Raw genomic sequence first — 19,115 nt, 5'->3', positions numbered from 1 at the left:
GACCCGACCTATAAAACTGGCCCACTAGTTAACCCCTTCAGTAAACACCGTAAGGAAAAAAAAAAAAAAACAAGGCAAAAAACAACGCTTTATTATCATACCGCCGAACAAAAAGTGGAATAACACGCGATCAAAAAGACAGATATAAATAAACATGATACCGCTGAAAGCGTCATCTTGTCCTGCAAAAAACGAGCCACCATACAGCATCATCAGCAAAAAAAAAAAAAAGTTATAGTCCTGAGAATAAAGCGATGCAAAAATAATTATTTTTTCTATAAAAGTTTTTATCGTATAAAAGCGCCAAAACATAAAAAAATGATATAAATGAGGTGTCGCTGTAATTGTACTGACCCAAAGAATAAAACTGCTTTATCAATTTTACCAAACGCGGAACGGTATAAACGCCTCCCCCAAAAGAAATTCATGAATAGCTGGTTTTTGGTCATTCTGCCTTGCAAAAATCAGAATAAAAAGCAATCAAAAAATGTAACGTGCCCGAAAATGTTACCAATAAAAACGTCAACTCGTCCCGCAAAAAACAAGACCTCACATGACTCTGTGAACCAAAATATGGAAAAATTATAGCTCTCAAAATGTGGTAATGCAAAAAATATTTTTTGCAATAAAAAGCGTCTTTCAGTGTGTGACGGCTGCCAATCATAAAAATCCGCTAAAAAACCCGCTATAAAAGTAAATCAAACCCCCCTTCATCACCCCTTTAGTTAGAGAAAAATTAAAAAAATGTATTTATTTCCATTTTTCCATTAGGGCTAGGGCTAGGGCTAGGGTTAGGGCTAGGGTTAGGGTTTGGGCTAGGGTTAGGGCTAGGGTTAGGGCTAGGGTTAGGGCTAGGGTTAGGGTTAGGGCTAGGGTTAGGGCTAGGGTTAGGGCTAGGGTTAGGGCTAGGGTTAGGGCTAGGGTTAGGGCTAGGGCTAGGGCTAGGGTTAGGGCTATGGTTAGGGCTAGGGTTAAGGCTACAGTTAGGGTTGGGGCTAAAGTTAGGGTTAGGGCTATGGTTAGGGCTAGGGTTAGGGCTACAGTTTGGGTTGGGGCTAAAGTTAGGGTTGGGGCTAGGGTTAAGGCTACAGTTAGGGTTGGGGCTAAAGTTACGGTTAGGGTTTAGATTACATTTACAGTTGGGATTAGGGTTAGGTGTGTGTCAGGGTTAGAGGTGTGGTTAGGGTTACTGTTGGGATTAGGGTTAGGGGTGTGTTTGGATTAGGGTTTCAGTTATAATTGGGGGGTTTCCACTGTTTAGGCACATCAGGGGCTTTCTAAACGCGACATGGCGTCCGATCTCAATTCCAGCCAATTCTGCGTTCAAAAAGTAAAACAGTGCTCCTTCCCTTCCGAGCTCTCCCGTGTGCCCAAACAGGGGTTTACCCCAACATATGGGGTATCATCGCACTCAGGACAAATTGGGCAACAAATTTTGGGGTCCAATTTCTCCTGTTACCCTCGGGAAAATACAAAACTGGGGGCTAAAAAATAATTTTTGTGGGAAAAAATTTTTGTCTTATTTTTACGGCTCTCCTTTATAAACTTCTGTGAAGCCCTTGGTGGGTCAAAGTGCTCACCACACATGTAGATAAGTTCCTTAGGGGGTCTACTTTCCAAAATGGTGTCACTTGTGGGGGGTTTCTACTGTTTAGGTACATTAGGGGCTCTGCAAACGCAATGTGACACCTGCAGACCATTCCATCTAAGTCTGCATTCCAAATGGCACTCCTTCCCTTCCGAGCCCTCCCATGCGCCCAAACGGTGGTTCCCCCCAACATATGGGGTATCAGCGTACTCAGGACAAATTGGACAACAACTTTTGGGGTCAAATTTCTCCTCTTACCCTCGGGAAAATACAAAACTGGGGGCTAAAAAATAATTTTGGGGGGAAAGATTTTTTTTTTCAATTTTCACGGCTCTGCGTTACAAACTGTAGTGAAACACTTGGGGGTTCAAAGCTCTCACAACACATCTAGATGAGTTTCTTAGGGGGTCTAGTTTCCAAAATGGTGTCACTTGTGGGGGGTTTCTACTGTTTCGGTACATTAGGGGCTCTGCAAATGCAATGTGACACCTGCAGACCATTCCATCTAAGCCTGCATTCCAAATGGAGCTCCTTCCCTTCCGAGCCCTCCCATGCGCCCAAACAGTGGTTCTTCCCCACATATGGGGTATCAGCGCACTCAGAACAAATTGGACAACAAATTTTGGGGTCCAATTTCTCCTGTTACCCTCGGGAAAATACAAAACTGGGGGCTAAAAAATAATTTTTGTGGGAAAAAATTTTTGTTTTATTTTTACGGCTCTCCATTATAAACTTCTGTGAAGCCCTTGGTGGGTCAAAGTGCTCACCACACATGTAGATAAGTTCCTTAGGGGGTCTACTTTCCAAAATGGTGTCACTTGTGGGGGGTTTCTACTGTTTAGGTACATTAGGGGCTCTGCAAACGCAATGTGACACCTGCAGACCATTCCATCTAAGTCTGCATTCAAATGGCACTCCTTCCCTTCCGAACCCTCCCTAACAAAAAAAAATTTTGGTTCCAAAATTGTGCTGATGTAAAGTAGACATGTGGGAAATGTTACTTATTAAGTATTTTGTGTGACATATCTCTGTGATTTAATTGCATAAAAATTCAAAGTTGGAAAATTGCGAAATTTTCAAAATTTTTGCCATATTTCCGTTTTTTTCACAAATAAACACAGATAATATCAAAGAAATTTTACCATTGTCATGAAGTACAATATGTCACGAGAAAACAATGTCAGAATCACTGGGATCCGTTGAAGCGTTCCAGAGTTATAACCTCACTAAGGGACAGTGGTCAGAATTGTAAAAATTGGCCCGGTCATTAACGTGCAAACCACCCTTGGGGGTAAAGGGGTTAAAAGTGGCGTAAGACTCTGACAACATTGTTCACAGCAGTGACCTGGGAGTCAGAAATGCTTCCAGTGGTCTTCCCCATGATGTTCCCATGTCATATGAGCACTGTTACCATCGATTTCCACAATTTCTAGTCCCTCTGCAGACCGCCCGCTCATTGTTCGGGTCGAGCACCCGAGCATTCCAATTTGCTTGACCTAAGAGGGGATTGTAGAGAGAGAAAATTGGAAACGCAGGATTCTAAGTGTAGTAGTTCGTTACCAAAGGTATATATTCAGTGAGAATTCACTCACCTTTTTGGTGTCCTTTGATAATGCGTATAGATCCAATTCATGGATCACTCCATTCCTCTTTCCATTCAGTTTGCTACAGAGATCTGGGAACTAGTGAGAGCACTGAACAGTGCTTTCATAGGCGATAATACTTTGTGAACATTTTTCCCAGCTCCTGAAGGACGATGATGGAACTCTGTGTTCTGATTCAAGAATGATTTTTATTTCAAACTAAAACACAACCGGTTTCGACTTCTTAGCGTCTTCCTCAGGTATAATGTCATGCATCCAGGCATTTTAGTTTGAATTAAAAATCATTCTTGAATCAGAACACAGAGTTCCATCATCGTTCTTCAGGAGCGCACATTGCTGGGAAAAATGTTCACAAAATTTGCTTGACCCAAGCAACGAGCACCCGAGCATTTTAGTGCACACTCATCTATAGCCTGGGACCACTAGAGTCATAAAGGCCATATTATAAGCAAATTACAATTGCAGAAAAAAATTCAAGAATGCGCATGTAGGAAGGAGTTGTTCAGTGCTTAGAGAGTTCTCTCTAGGGCAACCTGTTAGGGTACGTGCAGACGATCTGGAACCAGCAGAGCTTTGGACACAGCACATGTTCGTCTCCGCAAGAGAAATTGACATACTGCGGTCTGGAGAGACGCCCCACGTGTCCATCTGTACGGGTGTATATAATGTAAAATCACTGCACTCGTACGATGAAGATATTCAATTCATGTGGATAATTTTATTTAGAAAAATGTTCAGGTGAAGCGATAAGTATAAACGTTTCGGCCAGCCCGTGGCCTTGTTCACTAAATCGCTGAAACAAATAGAATAAAATAATCGTGAATAACTATGTACAAGATGAAGACAAGATTACATATATACATATAAACATATATACAGTTCAGAAAACACGTCCATATTAGTGTCAAGGAAATGGAGGCTATCTAGGCTCATATCATCAAAATCTAGCAAGGAACAAAAAACAATGGAGCAAGAGAAATGTACAATCGATAAATTGTTAACAGAAAAGACGGTAGGGAAAGATAGTCCAGCATACCCATAGGTAGTAGATCCTTCCTTTGAATACGTGAATATTGCTGCTGGACTATCAGCCAAGATGCAGAAGTAAATAACCTGTAACGGGTAATGGAAAAAGTGTGCTGGGTTGCTGCATGACAGGTGTATGTATGACCTCAGCTACAACCATAGATAGGCCTAGCTTGGCCACCATTAGAGAGTTGACACATCACCTTAGTGATAATGATGCCGTAATCGCCGTGATACAGGGCCGACAGGTGTATATCAATGGCTGTATGGGTAGATATAAACGCACTATATCATCCAGTGTGTACATGACAAATGGGTAAGTAATACAGAGTAAAAATACAAAACTACCTGTGTACTTTAGGGGACCAGACAGAGCAATAGTTGGATGCCTTGGAAGAGTACAACCAGAAATAATAGAAAATTCGTGTGGCTTAGTGGTACAGGTGCCGTGGTCGCCGTTGAGCAGGGCAAACAGGTATAAGTACCAAAGGCTGTATGGATAGACGTAGATATATTAAAATAATCGGTGTGTGTATAATCAATCAATAATGGATGATACCGATGGTAGAAACAAACGTATCTAGCTACCTGTGCGCCTTCAGAGATTTGCCAGAGTAAAAATCGGATACCCTGGAGTAGTATAACCAGTACTGTGGGGAAATTTGTGTAGCTAGAGAGGGGCAAGGAGAAGTAAGTAAATACCTACAATATTGGTGACGTATATGTAGTAGAAAGATGAAAAAAGACGAAAAAACTACCTGCTAGGTTGTGGAACCAGCCAGAAGCAATATTGAACTAAACCACAGGAATAAGGGGATCCGTGTCACTAGGAGGAAAAAGGGGAAGGAAACCCATGAGTATGGCACTGAGCAGGTGCTGTAAAACATGGAGTAAACTTATCTATTAGTAATCGCTTACATCCGTCCTAATACGTCCGTGGAGATAGGTGGCCAGGACCAGCGTTGGTGGGCAAGTGGGAAGAGCAGACACTCACGGTGTCACTGCGTGGAGTAGTGCTAGTCTGGAAGTGTCCAGAAGGCACCTATTTATAGCCCTGGGTGGTGAAGTGTCCAGCACGAGTGCAGGGACGCCGGCGCATGCGCAATGGCTATTTTCGCCGCTCGAGCGCATCAGTTTGCCAGAGAAAGCCTGGGCATGCGCAGTGTGCGCAAGTCCGGGCCCGTCGATGACCGAACGGGTGTATATGCTTGTAAAGGCCGGGGCGCCCACTCAGCGTTCCACATGGAGCGCCCTTGTAAAGAAGGCAGGGTATATGCAGGCGCTAGTAAGGTGCCATGAAGGTGGGAAGGCACTAATAGGGAGACACCGTAGTCGTATGAGGAAGACACGGAGAGGCTGTGATGTGTGAATGGAGGGGGTGCTGTAACAGAGAACAAAAACTGGCAGTACATAATATATAGTATAATACATGAAAAAATACAGTTACACTTGCATGGTAAAGCATACGGATGCATGGTAGGAGTCCAAACTAAATAAAATGACAATGAAAAGAAAAGAACCCAATAAATGAAAAGGAAAAGAATGAAAAGAATGAAATAAATAGAAATGAATGAAATGAATGAACTAAATGGGAAAAATGAAATGAAATGAATGAAATGAATGAAAATAATGAATGAACACAATGATAAATGAATGAAAAAAATGAATGAAATGAACAAAAATGAATGAAAAAATGAATAAAAAGAAATAAATGAAAAAATGAAAAAATGAATGAAAAAAATGAAAAAATAGAAAAAAATTAAGGAGATCAATGCAAAGTTCTTGTGTACCTTTGTCTAGTTCTGCCTCACTGAGGGTTTGAGACACCGCTTCAATGCCCATATCGTGGGTAATAGATGTATATAGGCTATTTACATCTAGTGTGCATAGGAGGAACTTTGCATTGATCTCCTTAATTTAGTGCTCAGGGAAAACTTTTTCATATTCGAGGATGATTTTTTCCTACAGACATGCGGCACGGCAATGGGGTCCAACGTAGCCCCAGCCAACGCAAACCTATATATGGATCGTTTTGAACGGGACTTCGTATACACAAACCCCGACTTTCAGCAGCATGCTCTCGCCTAGTATAGGTACATAGATGATGTTTTTTGTATATGGCGGGGCGACCAGACTAGCCTCCTAAAATTCTTCAACACCATTAATGCCATCAGACCAGAACTGTCTTTCACATTGGTTCACCACAGGGACGAAGTGACCTTCCTAGACACTAAGATCATCAAAGACTCAATCGGTAATTTAAGTACTGACATCTTCACAAAACCGACGGACTGTAATAGCCTTTTGCTATACAACAGCTGTCATCCCAGGTCTATCAAAAACAGTCTCCCCAGATCACAATTCAAAAGGGTAACCAGAATCGTTTCCAATCCTTCCATCAGGGAGTTGAGGCTACATGAAATGACTAACAAATTCAAAGCCCGTCAGTACCCATTGGATCTCCTCAATACGGAATCCTCTAGAGCACTACATGACTCTGACAGTCCCAACCCAGGGGTACAAGAACAAAAAAATCCACGTCTGCCCTTTGTGCATAATTACCACCCTACAATGAACAAAATTCATAACCTGATCCGAGCACATTGGCCTCTCCTCAACAAGGCCTATCCTAATATCCCCATCTTCAAAGACCCACCTTTAATGTGCACCAGACGACCCAAGAATATACATGATAATATTGTAAGGGCAGATCTAGGATCACACAAAACAGCTTTAAATAGAACTCTGACGGGCCAAAGCAGAACGGGTACTTTCCCGTGTTTGAGTTGCCGGTGCTGCTCCAACGTCATTAAAGGCAATGAGGTGGTCCATCCGCGGACCGGGAAATCATATCCCATCAAGGAGCATTACACCTGTGACACAAACTACGTGATCTACATCATCAAGTGCCCATGTGGGCTATTATATGTAGGGGAGACGACTCAGGCTATTAAAGATCGAATTTCTAGCCATAAGTCCACTATTAGATGCGAAAAAATATGGCTACCATTACCGCTGCACTTCAAAGAGGCAAGACACAACGTATCACAACTTAGGTTTCAGGTTATAGAAAGAGTCCCTCGCCCTAGGAGGGGAGGGAACCATATTCGGTTGCTAAAACAGCGAGAAACGTTCTGGATTTATACCCTTGATAGCCTCCACCCTAGGGGATTGAACCGTGAGATAGACTGGCTAATATGATTTACCCCTTTTTTTCTAGACCTAACCTACTGCACTAGTAGCCTCACCCTTCTGCACAGTAGAGACGGTAAGATTATTTTCCCCATAGCAATTAGTATCCAGTTTTGATTTTCATATTTTATTTTTTCATGTTTTTACTCCCTTCCCCCCTTTTTTTTCTTTTATTTTTATTTTTATTTATCTTTTCCATCCATTTTATTTTATTTATTATTTTTTTCATTTTTTTCATTCAATTTTCTCTTATATCCTTTCATTCATTTTTTCATTCATTTTTCATTCATTCACTTTTTTCTATTTTTTTCTATTTTTTCATTTTTTTCATTCATTTTTTCATTTATTTCTTTTTATTCATTTTTTTCATTCATTTTTGTTCATTTCATTCATTTTTTTCATTCATTTATCATTGTGTTCATTCATTATTTTCATTCATTTCATTCATTTCATTTCATTTTTCCCATTTAGTTCATTTCATTCATTTCTATTTATTTCATTCTTTTCATTCTTTTCCTTTTCATTTATTGGGTTCTTTTCTTTTCATTGTCATTTTATTTAGTTTGGACTCCTACCATGCATCCGTATGCTTTACCATGCAAGTGTAACTGTATTTTTTCATGTATTATACTATATATTATGTACTGCCAGTTTTTGTTCTCTGTTACAGCACCCCCTCCATTCACACATCACAGCCTCTCCGTGTCTTCCTCATACGACTACGGTGTCTCCCTATTAGTGCCTTCCCACCTTCATGGCACCTTACTAGCGCCTGCATATACCCTGCCTTCTTTACAAGGGCGCTCCATGTGGAACGCTGAGTGGGCGCCCCGGCCTTTACAAGCATATACACCCGTTCGGTCATCGACGGGCCCGGACTTGCGCACACTGCGCATGCCCAGGCTTTCTCTGGCAAACCGATGCGCTCGAGCGGCGAAAATAGCCATTGCGCATGCGCCGGCGTCCCTGCACTCGTGCTGGACACTTCACCACCCAGGGCTATAAATAGGTGCCTTCTGGACACTTCCAGACTAGCACTACTCCACGCAGTGACACCGTGAGTGTCTGCTCTTCCCTCTTGCCCACCAACGCTGGTCCTGGCCACCTATCTCCACGGACGTATGAGGACGGATGTAAGCGATTACTAACAGATAAGTTTACTCCATGTTTTACAGCACCTGCTCAGTGCCATACTCATGGGTTTCCTTCCCCTTTTTCCTCCTAGTGACACGGATCCCCTTATTCCTGTGGTTTAGTTCAATATACATTGCTTCTGGCTGGTTCCACAACCTAGCAGGTAGTTTTTTCGTCTTTTTTCATCTTTCTACTACATATACGTCACCAATATTGTAGGTATTTACTTACTTCTCCTTGCCCCTCTCTAGCTACATGAATTTCCCCACAGTACTGGTTATACTACTCCAGGGTATCCGATTTTTACTCTGGCAAATCTCTGAAGGCGCACAGGTAGCTAGATACGTTTGTTTCTACCATCGGTATCATCCATTATTGACTGATTATACACACACCGATTATTTTAATATATCTACGTCTATCCATACAGCCTTTGGTACTTATACCTGTTTGCCCTGCTCAACGGCGACCACGGCACCTGTACCACTAAGCCACACGAATTTTCTATTATTTCTGGTTGTACTCTTCCAAGGCATCCAACTATTGCTCTGTCTGGTCCCCTAAAGTACACAGGTAGTTTTGTATTTTTACTCTGTATTACTTACCCATTTGTCATGTACACACTGGATGATATAGTGCGTTTATATCTACCCATACAGCCATTGATATACACCTGTCGGCCCTGTATCACGGCGATTACGGCATCATTATCACTAAGGTGATGTGTAAACTCTCTAATGGTGGCCAAGCTAGGCCTATCTATGGTTGTAGCTGAGGTCATACATACACCTGTCATGCAGCAACCCAGCTCACTTTTTCCATTACCCGTTACAGGTTATTTACTTCTGCATCTTGGCTGATAGTCCAGCAGCAATATTCACGTATTCAAAGGAAGGATCTACTACCTATGGGTATGCTGGACTATCTTTCCCTACTGTCTTTTCTGTTAACAATTTATCGATTGTACATTTCTCTTGCTCCATTGTTTTTTGTTCCTTGCTAGATTTTGATGATATGAGCCTAGATGGCCTCCATTTCCTTGACACTAATATGGACGTGTTTTCTGAACTGTATATATGTTTATATGTATATATGTAATCTTGTCTTCATCTTGTACATAGTTATTCACGATTATTTTATTCTATTTGTTTCATCGATTTAGTGAACAAGGCCACGGGCTGGCCGAAACGTTTATACTTATCGCTTCACCTGAACATTTTTCTAAATAAAATTATCCACATGAATTGAATATCTTCATCGTACGAGTGCAGTGATTTTACATTATATGATTGAGAGGACCACTGGTTCCATTCATCTGCACCGTCACCTTCAGAACTGTCGAGTGCTAGCCTTTTATACTCTCTATACCATTGGCTTTGGGCTTTGAGCACCGACCGAATCCATGTCAACTGATACCTATATCTACGACGAGGCCACAGGCACTACCATATTATCTAGGATAAAGACCAAAACGGACTTCCTCCACCTACCCAGCAAGGACATTAAATCAAGGGACTGGGAGAAAGAAAAGAAGAAAGTCATTGGCTACGATTTGCACTGTGCAACTTTAGGTGAATATCACCGTCAAGGAAAAATACCCAGAGGTCTACGTTGCAATCTTCGTCCAACCTTGTTTTCGGACAATGAAAAATACTGCACGACATTCCAGAAGATTTTAAATAAATGTTCATTTGACATTATATTATTGACAATTGAGTACCTCCAGGAAGCTATTAAGAGCACAGAGGAGAAAATTGAGAGCATCGAGACCCAACTGACCACTACCTTGAGTACTACTGAATTCGCCACACTAAAAAGTAAAGTAGATTCCATACTTACAACACACCAGAGAACCCTTGAAGAAAGGAAACGGTCTAAATTCCAAAGAGATACGGAAGATTATCTCACCAACACCGTCTACAAATGGGAGGACCCATTTCCCAGGCGTCAGAGGCCAAGATATCGCCGCACACCGGGCGGGAATTACCACTCCGGGGGCTCTTCACCTGCAGGGGGATCCTCTGCAGGATCCGGCAGCGAAACTGGCGGGGCACAAACATCAGGTCCCCGTTTTTTAGGACAAAACGCACGCCAACCCGGAGGTCAAGGAAGAAGGGACGGGGACCGTCACATGACTCTCAGGTCTCAGGTAGGAGTCCAAACTCGGTAGTAAATATTTCTAACTATTCTCTTTCTCCCTTAGAACTCAAAGTGCTTAACATGGGTCTATCTTTCTGCCCTACTCCCAGGTGGGATTCCTTTCAACTAGAAAGGGATCTACAGCATTTCTATAGGAACATCAGACTGAAGGTACATTTTGAGGACTCTAGTAATTCCACCAGACCTACCTCTATATTACTACACACCGAGGGACCCAACATCTCAATTGACCAACTTGGTCTTAGAAATCGTAGTACTTTTGTTCCATCTAAATCAAACCATGCTGTAGAGACTTTTGTCAATCTTCTGGACAGAGACATTAAAAGAACTCTGCATGACCAACGATTAGGTTTCCTCCCTGTCCGCCACAATTTGGATTCGCTTGAAAAACAAGCCTTGAACTCACTACGTGACAACAAAAACATAATTATTAAACCGGCGGACAAGGGAGGGGCCATCGTGGTTATGGATAAAAGCTTCTATGTTTCCGAAGTAAGGAGACAGCTCGCTGACACAACAACATACAAAAAGATTCAGAATGATCCTACTCACACCATACGCCAAAAGATTACTAGGGTGGTCGACAAACACCTGCAACTTAAGACCATCGATAACAAAACTAAAACATACCTCATCAACCACCATCCTGTGACCCCTGTCCTATACATACTGCCCAAAATCCATAAGAATCTCCAGAATCCCCCGGGTCGCCCTATTGTGGCATCGACCGATTCCATTCTCAATCCACTATCCATATTCCTCGAAAAACTCCTTACACCCTACACCAGGGTCACTAAGTCCTTTATATTGGACACTGGGGATTTCCTAGGTAAAATCCGTAATATGAAAAAGATACCCAGCAATAGCCTCCTATGCACACTAGATGTAAATAGCCTATATACATCTATTACCCACGATATGGGCATTGAAGCGGTGTCTCAAACCCTCAGTGAGGCAGAACTAGACAAAGGTACACAAGAACTTTGCATTGATCTCCTTAATTTAGTGCTCAGGGAAAACTTTTTCGTATTCGAGGATGATTTTTTCCTACAGACATGCGGCACGGCAATGGGGTCCAACGTAGCCCCAGCCTACGCAAACCTATATATTGATCGTTTTGAACGGGACTTCGTATACACAAACCCCGACTTTCAGCAGCATGCTCTCGCCTGGTATAGGTACATAGATGATGTTTTTTGTATATGGCGGGGCGACCAGACTAGCCTCCTAAAATTCTTCAACACCATTAATGCCGTCAGACCAGAACTGTCTTTCACATTGGTTCACCACAGGGACGAAGTGACCTTCCTAGACACTAAGATCATCAAAGACTCAATCGGTAATTTAAGTACTGACATCTTCACAAAACCGACGGACTGTAATAGCCTTTTGCTATACAACAGCTGTCATCCCAGGTCTATCAAAAACAGTCTCCCCAGATCACAATTCAAAAGGGTAACCAGAATCGTTTCCAATCCTTCCATCAGGGAGTTGAGGCTACATGAAATGACTAACAAATTCAAAGCCCGTCAGTACCCATTGGATCTCCTCAATACGGAATCCTCTAGAGCACTACATGACTCTGACAGTCCCAACCCAGGGGTACAAGAACAAAAAAATCCACGTCTGCCCTTTGTGCATAATTACCACCCTACAATGAACAAAATTCATAACCTGATCCGAGCACATTGGCCTCTCCTCAACAAGGCCTATCCTAATATCCCCATCTTCAAAGACCCACCTTTAATGTGCACCAGACGACCCAAGAATATACGTGATAATATTGTAAGGGCAGATCTAGGATCACACAAAACAGCTTTAAATAGAACTCTGACGGGCCAAAGCAGAACGGGTACTTTCCCGTGTTTGAGTTGCCGGTGCTGCTCCAACGTCATTAAAGGCAATGAGGTGGTCCATCCGCGGACCGGGAAATCATATCCCATCAAGGAGCATTACACCTGTGACACAAACTACGTGATCTACATCATCAAGTGCCCATGTGGGCTATTATATGTAGGGGAGACGACTCAGGCTATTAAAGATCGAATTTCTAGCCATAAGTCCACTATTAGATGCGAAAAAATATGGCTACCATTACCGCTGCACTTCAAAGAGGCAAGACACAACGTATCACAACTTAGGTTTCAGGTTATAGAAAGAGTCCCTCGCCCTAGGAGGGGAGGGAACCATATTTGGTTGCTAAAACAGCGAGAAACGTTCTGGATTTATACCCTTGATAGCCGTGGAGGGTGGACCTAGGGGATTGAACCGTGAGATAGACTGGCTAATATGATTTACCCCTTTTTTTCTAGACCTAACCTACTGCACTAGTAGCCTCACCCTTCTGCACAGTAGAGACGGTAAGATTATTTTCCCATAGCAATTAGTATCCAGTTTTGATTTTCATATTTTATTTTTTCATGTTTTTACTCCCTTCCCCCCTTTTTTTTCTTTTATTTTTATTTTTATTTATCTTTTCCATCCATTTTATTTTATTTATTATTTTTTTCATTTTTTTCATTCAATTTTCTCTTATATCCTTTCATTCATTTTTTCATTCATTTTTCATTCATTCATTTTTTTCTATTTTTTTCTATTTTTTCATTTTTTTATTCATTTTTTCATTTTTTCATTTATTTCTTTTTATTCATTTTTTTCATTCATTTTTGTTCATTTCATTCATTTTTTTCATTCATTTATCATTGTGTTCATTCATTATTTTCATTCATTTCATTCATTTTTCCCATTTAGTTCATTCATTTCATTCATTTCTATTTATTTCATTCTTTTCATTCTTTTCCTTTTCATTTATTGGGTTCTTTTCTTTTCATTGTCATTTTATTTAGTTTGGACTCCTACCATGCATCCGTATGCTTTACCATGCAAGTGTAACTGTATTTTTTCATGTATTATACTATATATTATGTACTGCCAGTTTTTGTTCTCTGTTACAGCACCCCCTCCATTCACACATCACAGCCTCTCCGTGTCTTCCTCATACGACTACGGTGTCTCCCTATTAGTGCCTTCCCACCTTCATGGCACCTTACTAGCGCCTGCATATACCCTGCCTTCTTTACAAGGGCGCTCCATGTGGAACGCTGAGTGGGCGCCCCGGCCTTTACAAGCATATACACCCGTTCGGTCATCGACGGGCCCGGACTTGCGCACACTGCGCATGCCCAGGCTTTCTCTGGCAAACCGATGCGTTCGAGCGGCGAAAATAGCCATTGCGCATGCGCCGGCGTCCCTGCACTCGTGCTGGACACTTCACCACCCAGGGCTATAAATAGGTGCCTTCTGGACACTTCCAGACTAGCACTACTCCACGCAGTGACACCGTGAGTGTCTGCTCTTCCCACTTGCCCACCAACGCTGGTCCTGGCCACCTATCTCCACGGACGTATGAGGACGGATGTAAGCGATTACTAACAGATAAGTTTACTCCATGTTTTACAGCACCTGCTCAGTGCCATACTCATGGGTTTCCTTCCCCTTTTTCCTCCTAGTGACACGGATCCCCTTATTCCTGTGGTTTAGTTCAATATACATTGCTTCTGGCTGGTTCCACAACCTAGCAGGTAGTTTTTTCGTCTTTTTTCATCTTTCTACTACATATACGTCACCAATATTGTAGGTATTTACTTACTTCTCCTTGCCCCTCTCTAGCTACATGAATTTCCCCACAGTACTGGTTATACTACTCCAGGGTATCCGATTTTTACTCTGGCAAATCTCTGAAGGCGCACAGGTAGCTAGATACGTTTGTTTCTACCATCGGTATCATCCATTATTGACTGATTATACACACACCGATTATTTTAATATATCTACGTCTATCCATACAGCCTTTGGTACTTATACCTGTTTGCCCTGCTCAACGGCGACCACGGCACCTGTACCACTAAGCCACACGAATTTTCTATTATTTCTGGTTGTACTCTTCCAAGGCATCCAACTATTGCTCTGTCTGGTCCCCTAAAGTACACAGGTAGTTTTGTATTTTTACTCTGTATTACTTACCCATTTGTCATGTACACACTGGATGATATAGTGCGTTTATATCTACCCATACAGCCATTGATATACACCTGTCAGCCCTGTATCACGGCGATTACGGCATCATTATCACTAAGGTGATGTGTAAACTCTCTAATGGTGGCCAAGCTAGGCCTATCTATGGTTGTAGCTGAGGTCATACATACACCTGTCATGCAGCAACCCAGCTCACTTTTTCCATTACCCGTTACAGGTTATTTACTTCTGCATCTTGGCTGATAGTCCAGCAGCAATATTCACGTATTCAAAGGAAGGATCTACTACCTATGGGTATGCTGGACTATCTTTCCCTACCGTCTTTTCTGTTAACAATTTATTGATTGTACATTTCTCTTGCTCCATTGTTTTTTGTTCCTTGCTAGATTTTGATGATATGAGCCTAGATGGCCTCCATTTCCTTGACACTAATATGGACGTGTTTTCTGAACTGTATATATGTTTATATGTATATATGTAATCTTGTCTTCATCTAGTACATAGTTATTCACGATTATTTTATTCTATTTGTTTCAGCGATTTAGTGAACAAGGCCACGGGCTGGCCGAAACGTTTATACTTATCGCTTCACCTGAACATTTTTCAAAATAAAATTATCCACATGAATTGAATATCTTCATCGTACGAGTGCAGTGATTTTACATTATATGATTGAGAGGACCACTGGTTCCGTTCATCTGCACCGTCACCTTCAGAACTGTCGAGTGCTAGCCTTTTATACTCTCTATACCATCTGTACGGGTGAGCTGTGGGCGTCTCTGGATGCATAGAGAACGTGGGATTTCTTGAAATCCCATCCACTATGCTGGCCGCTGCAGGTTGGACGCTGCATCCAACCCGCAGCGTTTACTGATCATACCCTCACAAACAAAAGGGACACCTACAGTGTGTTCAGAGAGATAGGTGGAAACCATAGGAGAGTACAAGTGCTTCTCAGTAAATTAGAATATTATCAAAAAGTTAATTTATTTCAGTTCTTCAATGCAAAAAGTGAAACTCATATAGTATATCGAGTCATTACAATCATAGCTATCTATTTCAAGTGTTTATATCTGTTTATGTTGATGATTATGGCTTACATCCAATGAAAACCCAAAAGTCATTATCTCAGTAACTTAGAATACTTTATAACACCAGCTTGAAAAATGATTTTAAAATCCGAAATGTTGGCGTAATGAAATGTATGTTCAGTAAATGCACTAAGTACGGTAATTGGTCGGGGCTCCTTTTGCATCAATTACTGCATCAATGCTGTGTAGCATGGAGCTGATCAGCCTGTGGCACTGCTGCATACTAAACCCACTGGAGTGCATTGTAATTACACACATAGCTATGGTTACAATGCAGAATTAAAGTAAGAGTGGATTTGGTCAAACTATTTGACCAAGTCAGATTTAAGAAAACCTGACATGGACTTTTATTTTTTGGAGAGATCTGCAGGATGGTAGTGGGGTGGGTCTCTCCCTGCACTCTGAGTTTTGGGAGTGGCCCATGTCCAGTATTCCCATTTTAACTTTCAGTTGAGGTTTGGGTGGGTCAGTGTTTTGTTTGCAAGCACAAGAGCAGGAGGCTCTGTGCAGGACAGGTCTGTGTGAGACTGAACACAGGCTATTGATGCACCCATGAGTGATATGGCAGGGCAGTCGCCCACTGGCAACAGAGTTGATATGGACTGTTATGGACGATCCGCCTGCGAACCGGAGGATAAAGGTTATTTTTGTAAGTTGCCCAATTAAAGACATTTCATGTGGACTAACCTGAGTCACTGCCTCTTTACCGCACTGTCGTGAAAGCCGCTGCCTTACAATACACTGCATTGAAGCCTTGTGTCTGTGTACAGCACATTCCTTATCCTATCTGTTACCCACTCCCATATATAGTGGAATTCCTGACACAGCACATTTGAATATAGTCTGTGTAGCTTTGCTGAGGAGCAGTTGAAAGAAGCTTCTAAAGAATCATAAACTGAGCAAAGCTGCACTGTAATATAGTGTTTTGAAGACAAGGAAGTCTAATAAGGGAATGAAGTATATGAAAAAATAATAATTTTGCAATGCGTTGAAGATAATGACATACAGATAAAGTTTAGTCAATCCTTCAACTGTTCACAGCCTCCTGATCCCGACAACCTTTTTAGTACAAATTTTTCAGAGACTTTGGTTCAAGTGTGTTGAAAACAGACTTGTACTTATCAAACTTGTGCTTATCAGGTACCTGATAAGTAGAATCTTATTCTGCTTTAAGGTACCGTTACACTAAACGATTTACCAACGATCACGACCAGCGATACGACCTGGCCGTGATCGTTGGTAAGTAGTTGTGTGGTCGCTGGAGAGCTGTCACACAGACCGCTCTCCAGCGACCAACGATGCCGAAGTCCCCGGGTAACCAGGGTAAACATCGGGTTACTAAGCGCAGGGCCGCGCTTAGTAACCCGATGTTTACCCTGGTTACCATTGTAAATGTAAAAAAAAAAAAAACAATACATACTCACATTCCGGTGTCTGTCACGTCCCTCGCCGTCAGCTTCCCTCACTAACTGTGAGCGCTGGCCGGCCGTAAAGCAGAGCACAGCGGTGACGTCACCGCTCTGCTTTACGGCCGGCGCTCACAGTCAGTGCGGGAAGCTGACAGCGAGGGACGTGACAGACACCGGAATGTAAGTATGTAGTGGTTTTTTTTTTACATTTAGAATGGTAACCAGGGTAAACATCGGGTTACTAAGCGCGGCCCAGCAGGGGCCTTATCGTTGGTCGCTGTCACGCAGAACGATTTCTTTAACGATATTGTTGCAACGTCACAAAAAGCAACGATATCGTTAAAGAAATCGTTATGTGTGACGGTACCTTTAGCCATTGAATGTTTGTAGATGCTTTTCTAGTCACTGTTGTAGCAATAGAATAATCACACAATGGACTAATGTTAAGTATAATTGTACATTTCTAATTGAAAATGCATTTTATCTACAGGAGCATTATACCCGGATAATACCTCCGAATCACAGAAAAAAGACGATGCTGTGAAGCCTGGGGAATCATACACATACAAATGGGATGTAGTTAAGGATCAAGGTCCAATTGCTAGAGATGAGGACTGTGTGACCAGGATTTATCACTCCCACATCGATGGTCCCAGAGATGTTTTCTCAGGACTTGTTGGACCTTTAATTATTTGTAAGAAAGGTGAGCAAAGGATATAGCTTTTGCTGCTTAATTCAGCAATTACCTTTTACCATATCCGTCATATCTTTCTTTTTTTAGAATATTTAAAAATCTAGACTTTCCACCAATGATAACATTTTATTCTTAGGTAAAATAGAAGAAAAAAGGAAGAACCAGAACAATGAGTTCATTCTGATGTTCGCTGTGATAGATGAAAATCTTAGCTGGTATCTGAATGAAAATATCAATACTTCTAGCACTGATCCTGGCTCTGTTGATAAAGAAGATGAAGATTTTCAAGAAAGCAACAAAATGCATTGTAAGTCTCCCATACGTTATTGTAAGTCTACAATCGGCTATAATTGTAAGTCTGCTATATGTCATCACGGTATGTTTACCATATGCCAATATTGGCTGATATGTGCAGGTCTATTTCTGGGGCAATCTTTTGTGGTGTGTGGCAGAGGGTTATGCTTCTGGCGGTCTATGTGTCTCATGGTGACCAAGCTTTCTGTCACAATTATTCTCCTTCCCTCCCCAATTACACGAAAACAAAGTTCCGCAATATATAAAAGAAAAAGGGATATAACAGGGGGAGATAGTTTGTCGCTGTGCCAGATGCATAACAGACTATTTGAAACTGGCTCCTAGACATAGGGCTGATGGGGAATCCCAAATCTGCACACGTCATAATGGGTCATGTGGCAAATGATGATTTGCACAATAGCTGCCTCTTTATGTAGAGGACTATGGTGGCGATGGCCGTTTGTGCAACTAATCCCCAATCATGAAGAAAGAGTGTTAACTTGATAAGAACAGCCTCTTTACAAATGATAAAGGGGCAAGAAAGTATTAAAAAAAGTAGGTAATTAGTGTTCTCATCATCTCATCCTCATCACACCATACAGGCCATTCCGTATGGTGAATTCAATAGAGCCAGACGTATTTGTTCTAATGATGATGCTTTTCTTCATGAAAGTAAAATCATAGCTAAACGTTTAAGGGACAGGGTGTATAAAAATCACAACATCAAACATGCATTTAATAAGGTTTTGAACAAACCGAGAGTTATTTCCTTTCATGGTATACCTATTTCCCCATCAACAGATACCAATTCTGTAATCACCTTTTCAACACCATATAGACCACAACTCAACCAAATCAAGACAATCATTAAAAAAATATTTTCTTTTT

General features: G+C 41.7%; 1 protein-coding gene across 3 annotated transcripts in view; it reads left to right on the top strand.

The window, feature by feature from the left end:
- CP (ceruloplasmin) overlaps positions 1-19,115 on the top strand; it is a 297,764-nt gene that overhangs the window by 103,472 nt on the left and 175,177 nt on the right. For all 3 annotated transcript variants that reach the window (XM_069727615.1, XM_069727616.1, XM_069727617.1), the window contains 2 exons: positions 17,730-17,942; positions 18,070-18,240. In XM_069727615.1, the coding sequence (XP_069583716.1) occupies positions 17,730-17,942; positions 18,070-18,240 (384 nt within the window). The remainder of the gene's footprint in view (positions 1-17,729; positions 17,943-18,069; positions 18,241-19,115) is intronic.

Source organism: Ranitomeya imitator, chromosome 5 (genome assembly GCF_032444005.1).
Source record: "Ranitomeya imitator isolate aRanImi1 chromosome 5, aRanImi1.pri, whole genome shotgun sequence".
Lineage (NCBI taxonomy): Eukaryota > Metazoa > Chordata > Amphibia > Anura > Dendrobatidae > Ranitomeya > Ranitomeya imitator.
The sequence above is the reverse complement of the archived record's forward strand: the minus strand, read 5'-3'. Positions and strand labels throughout refer to the sequence as shown.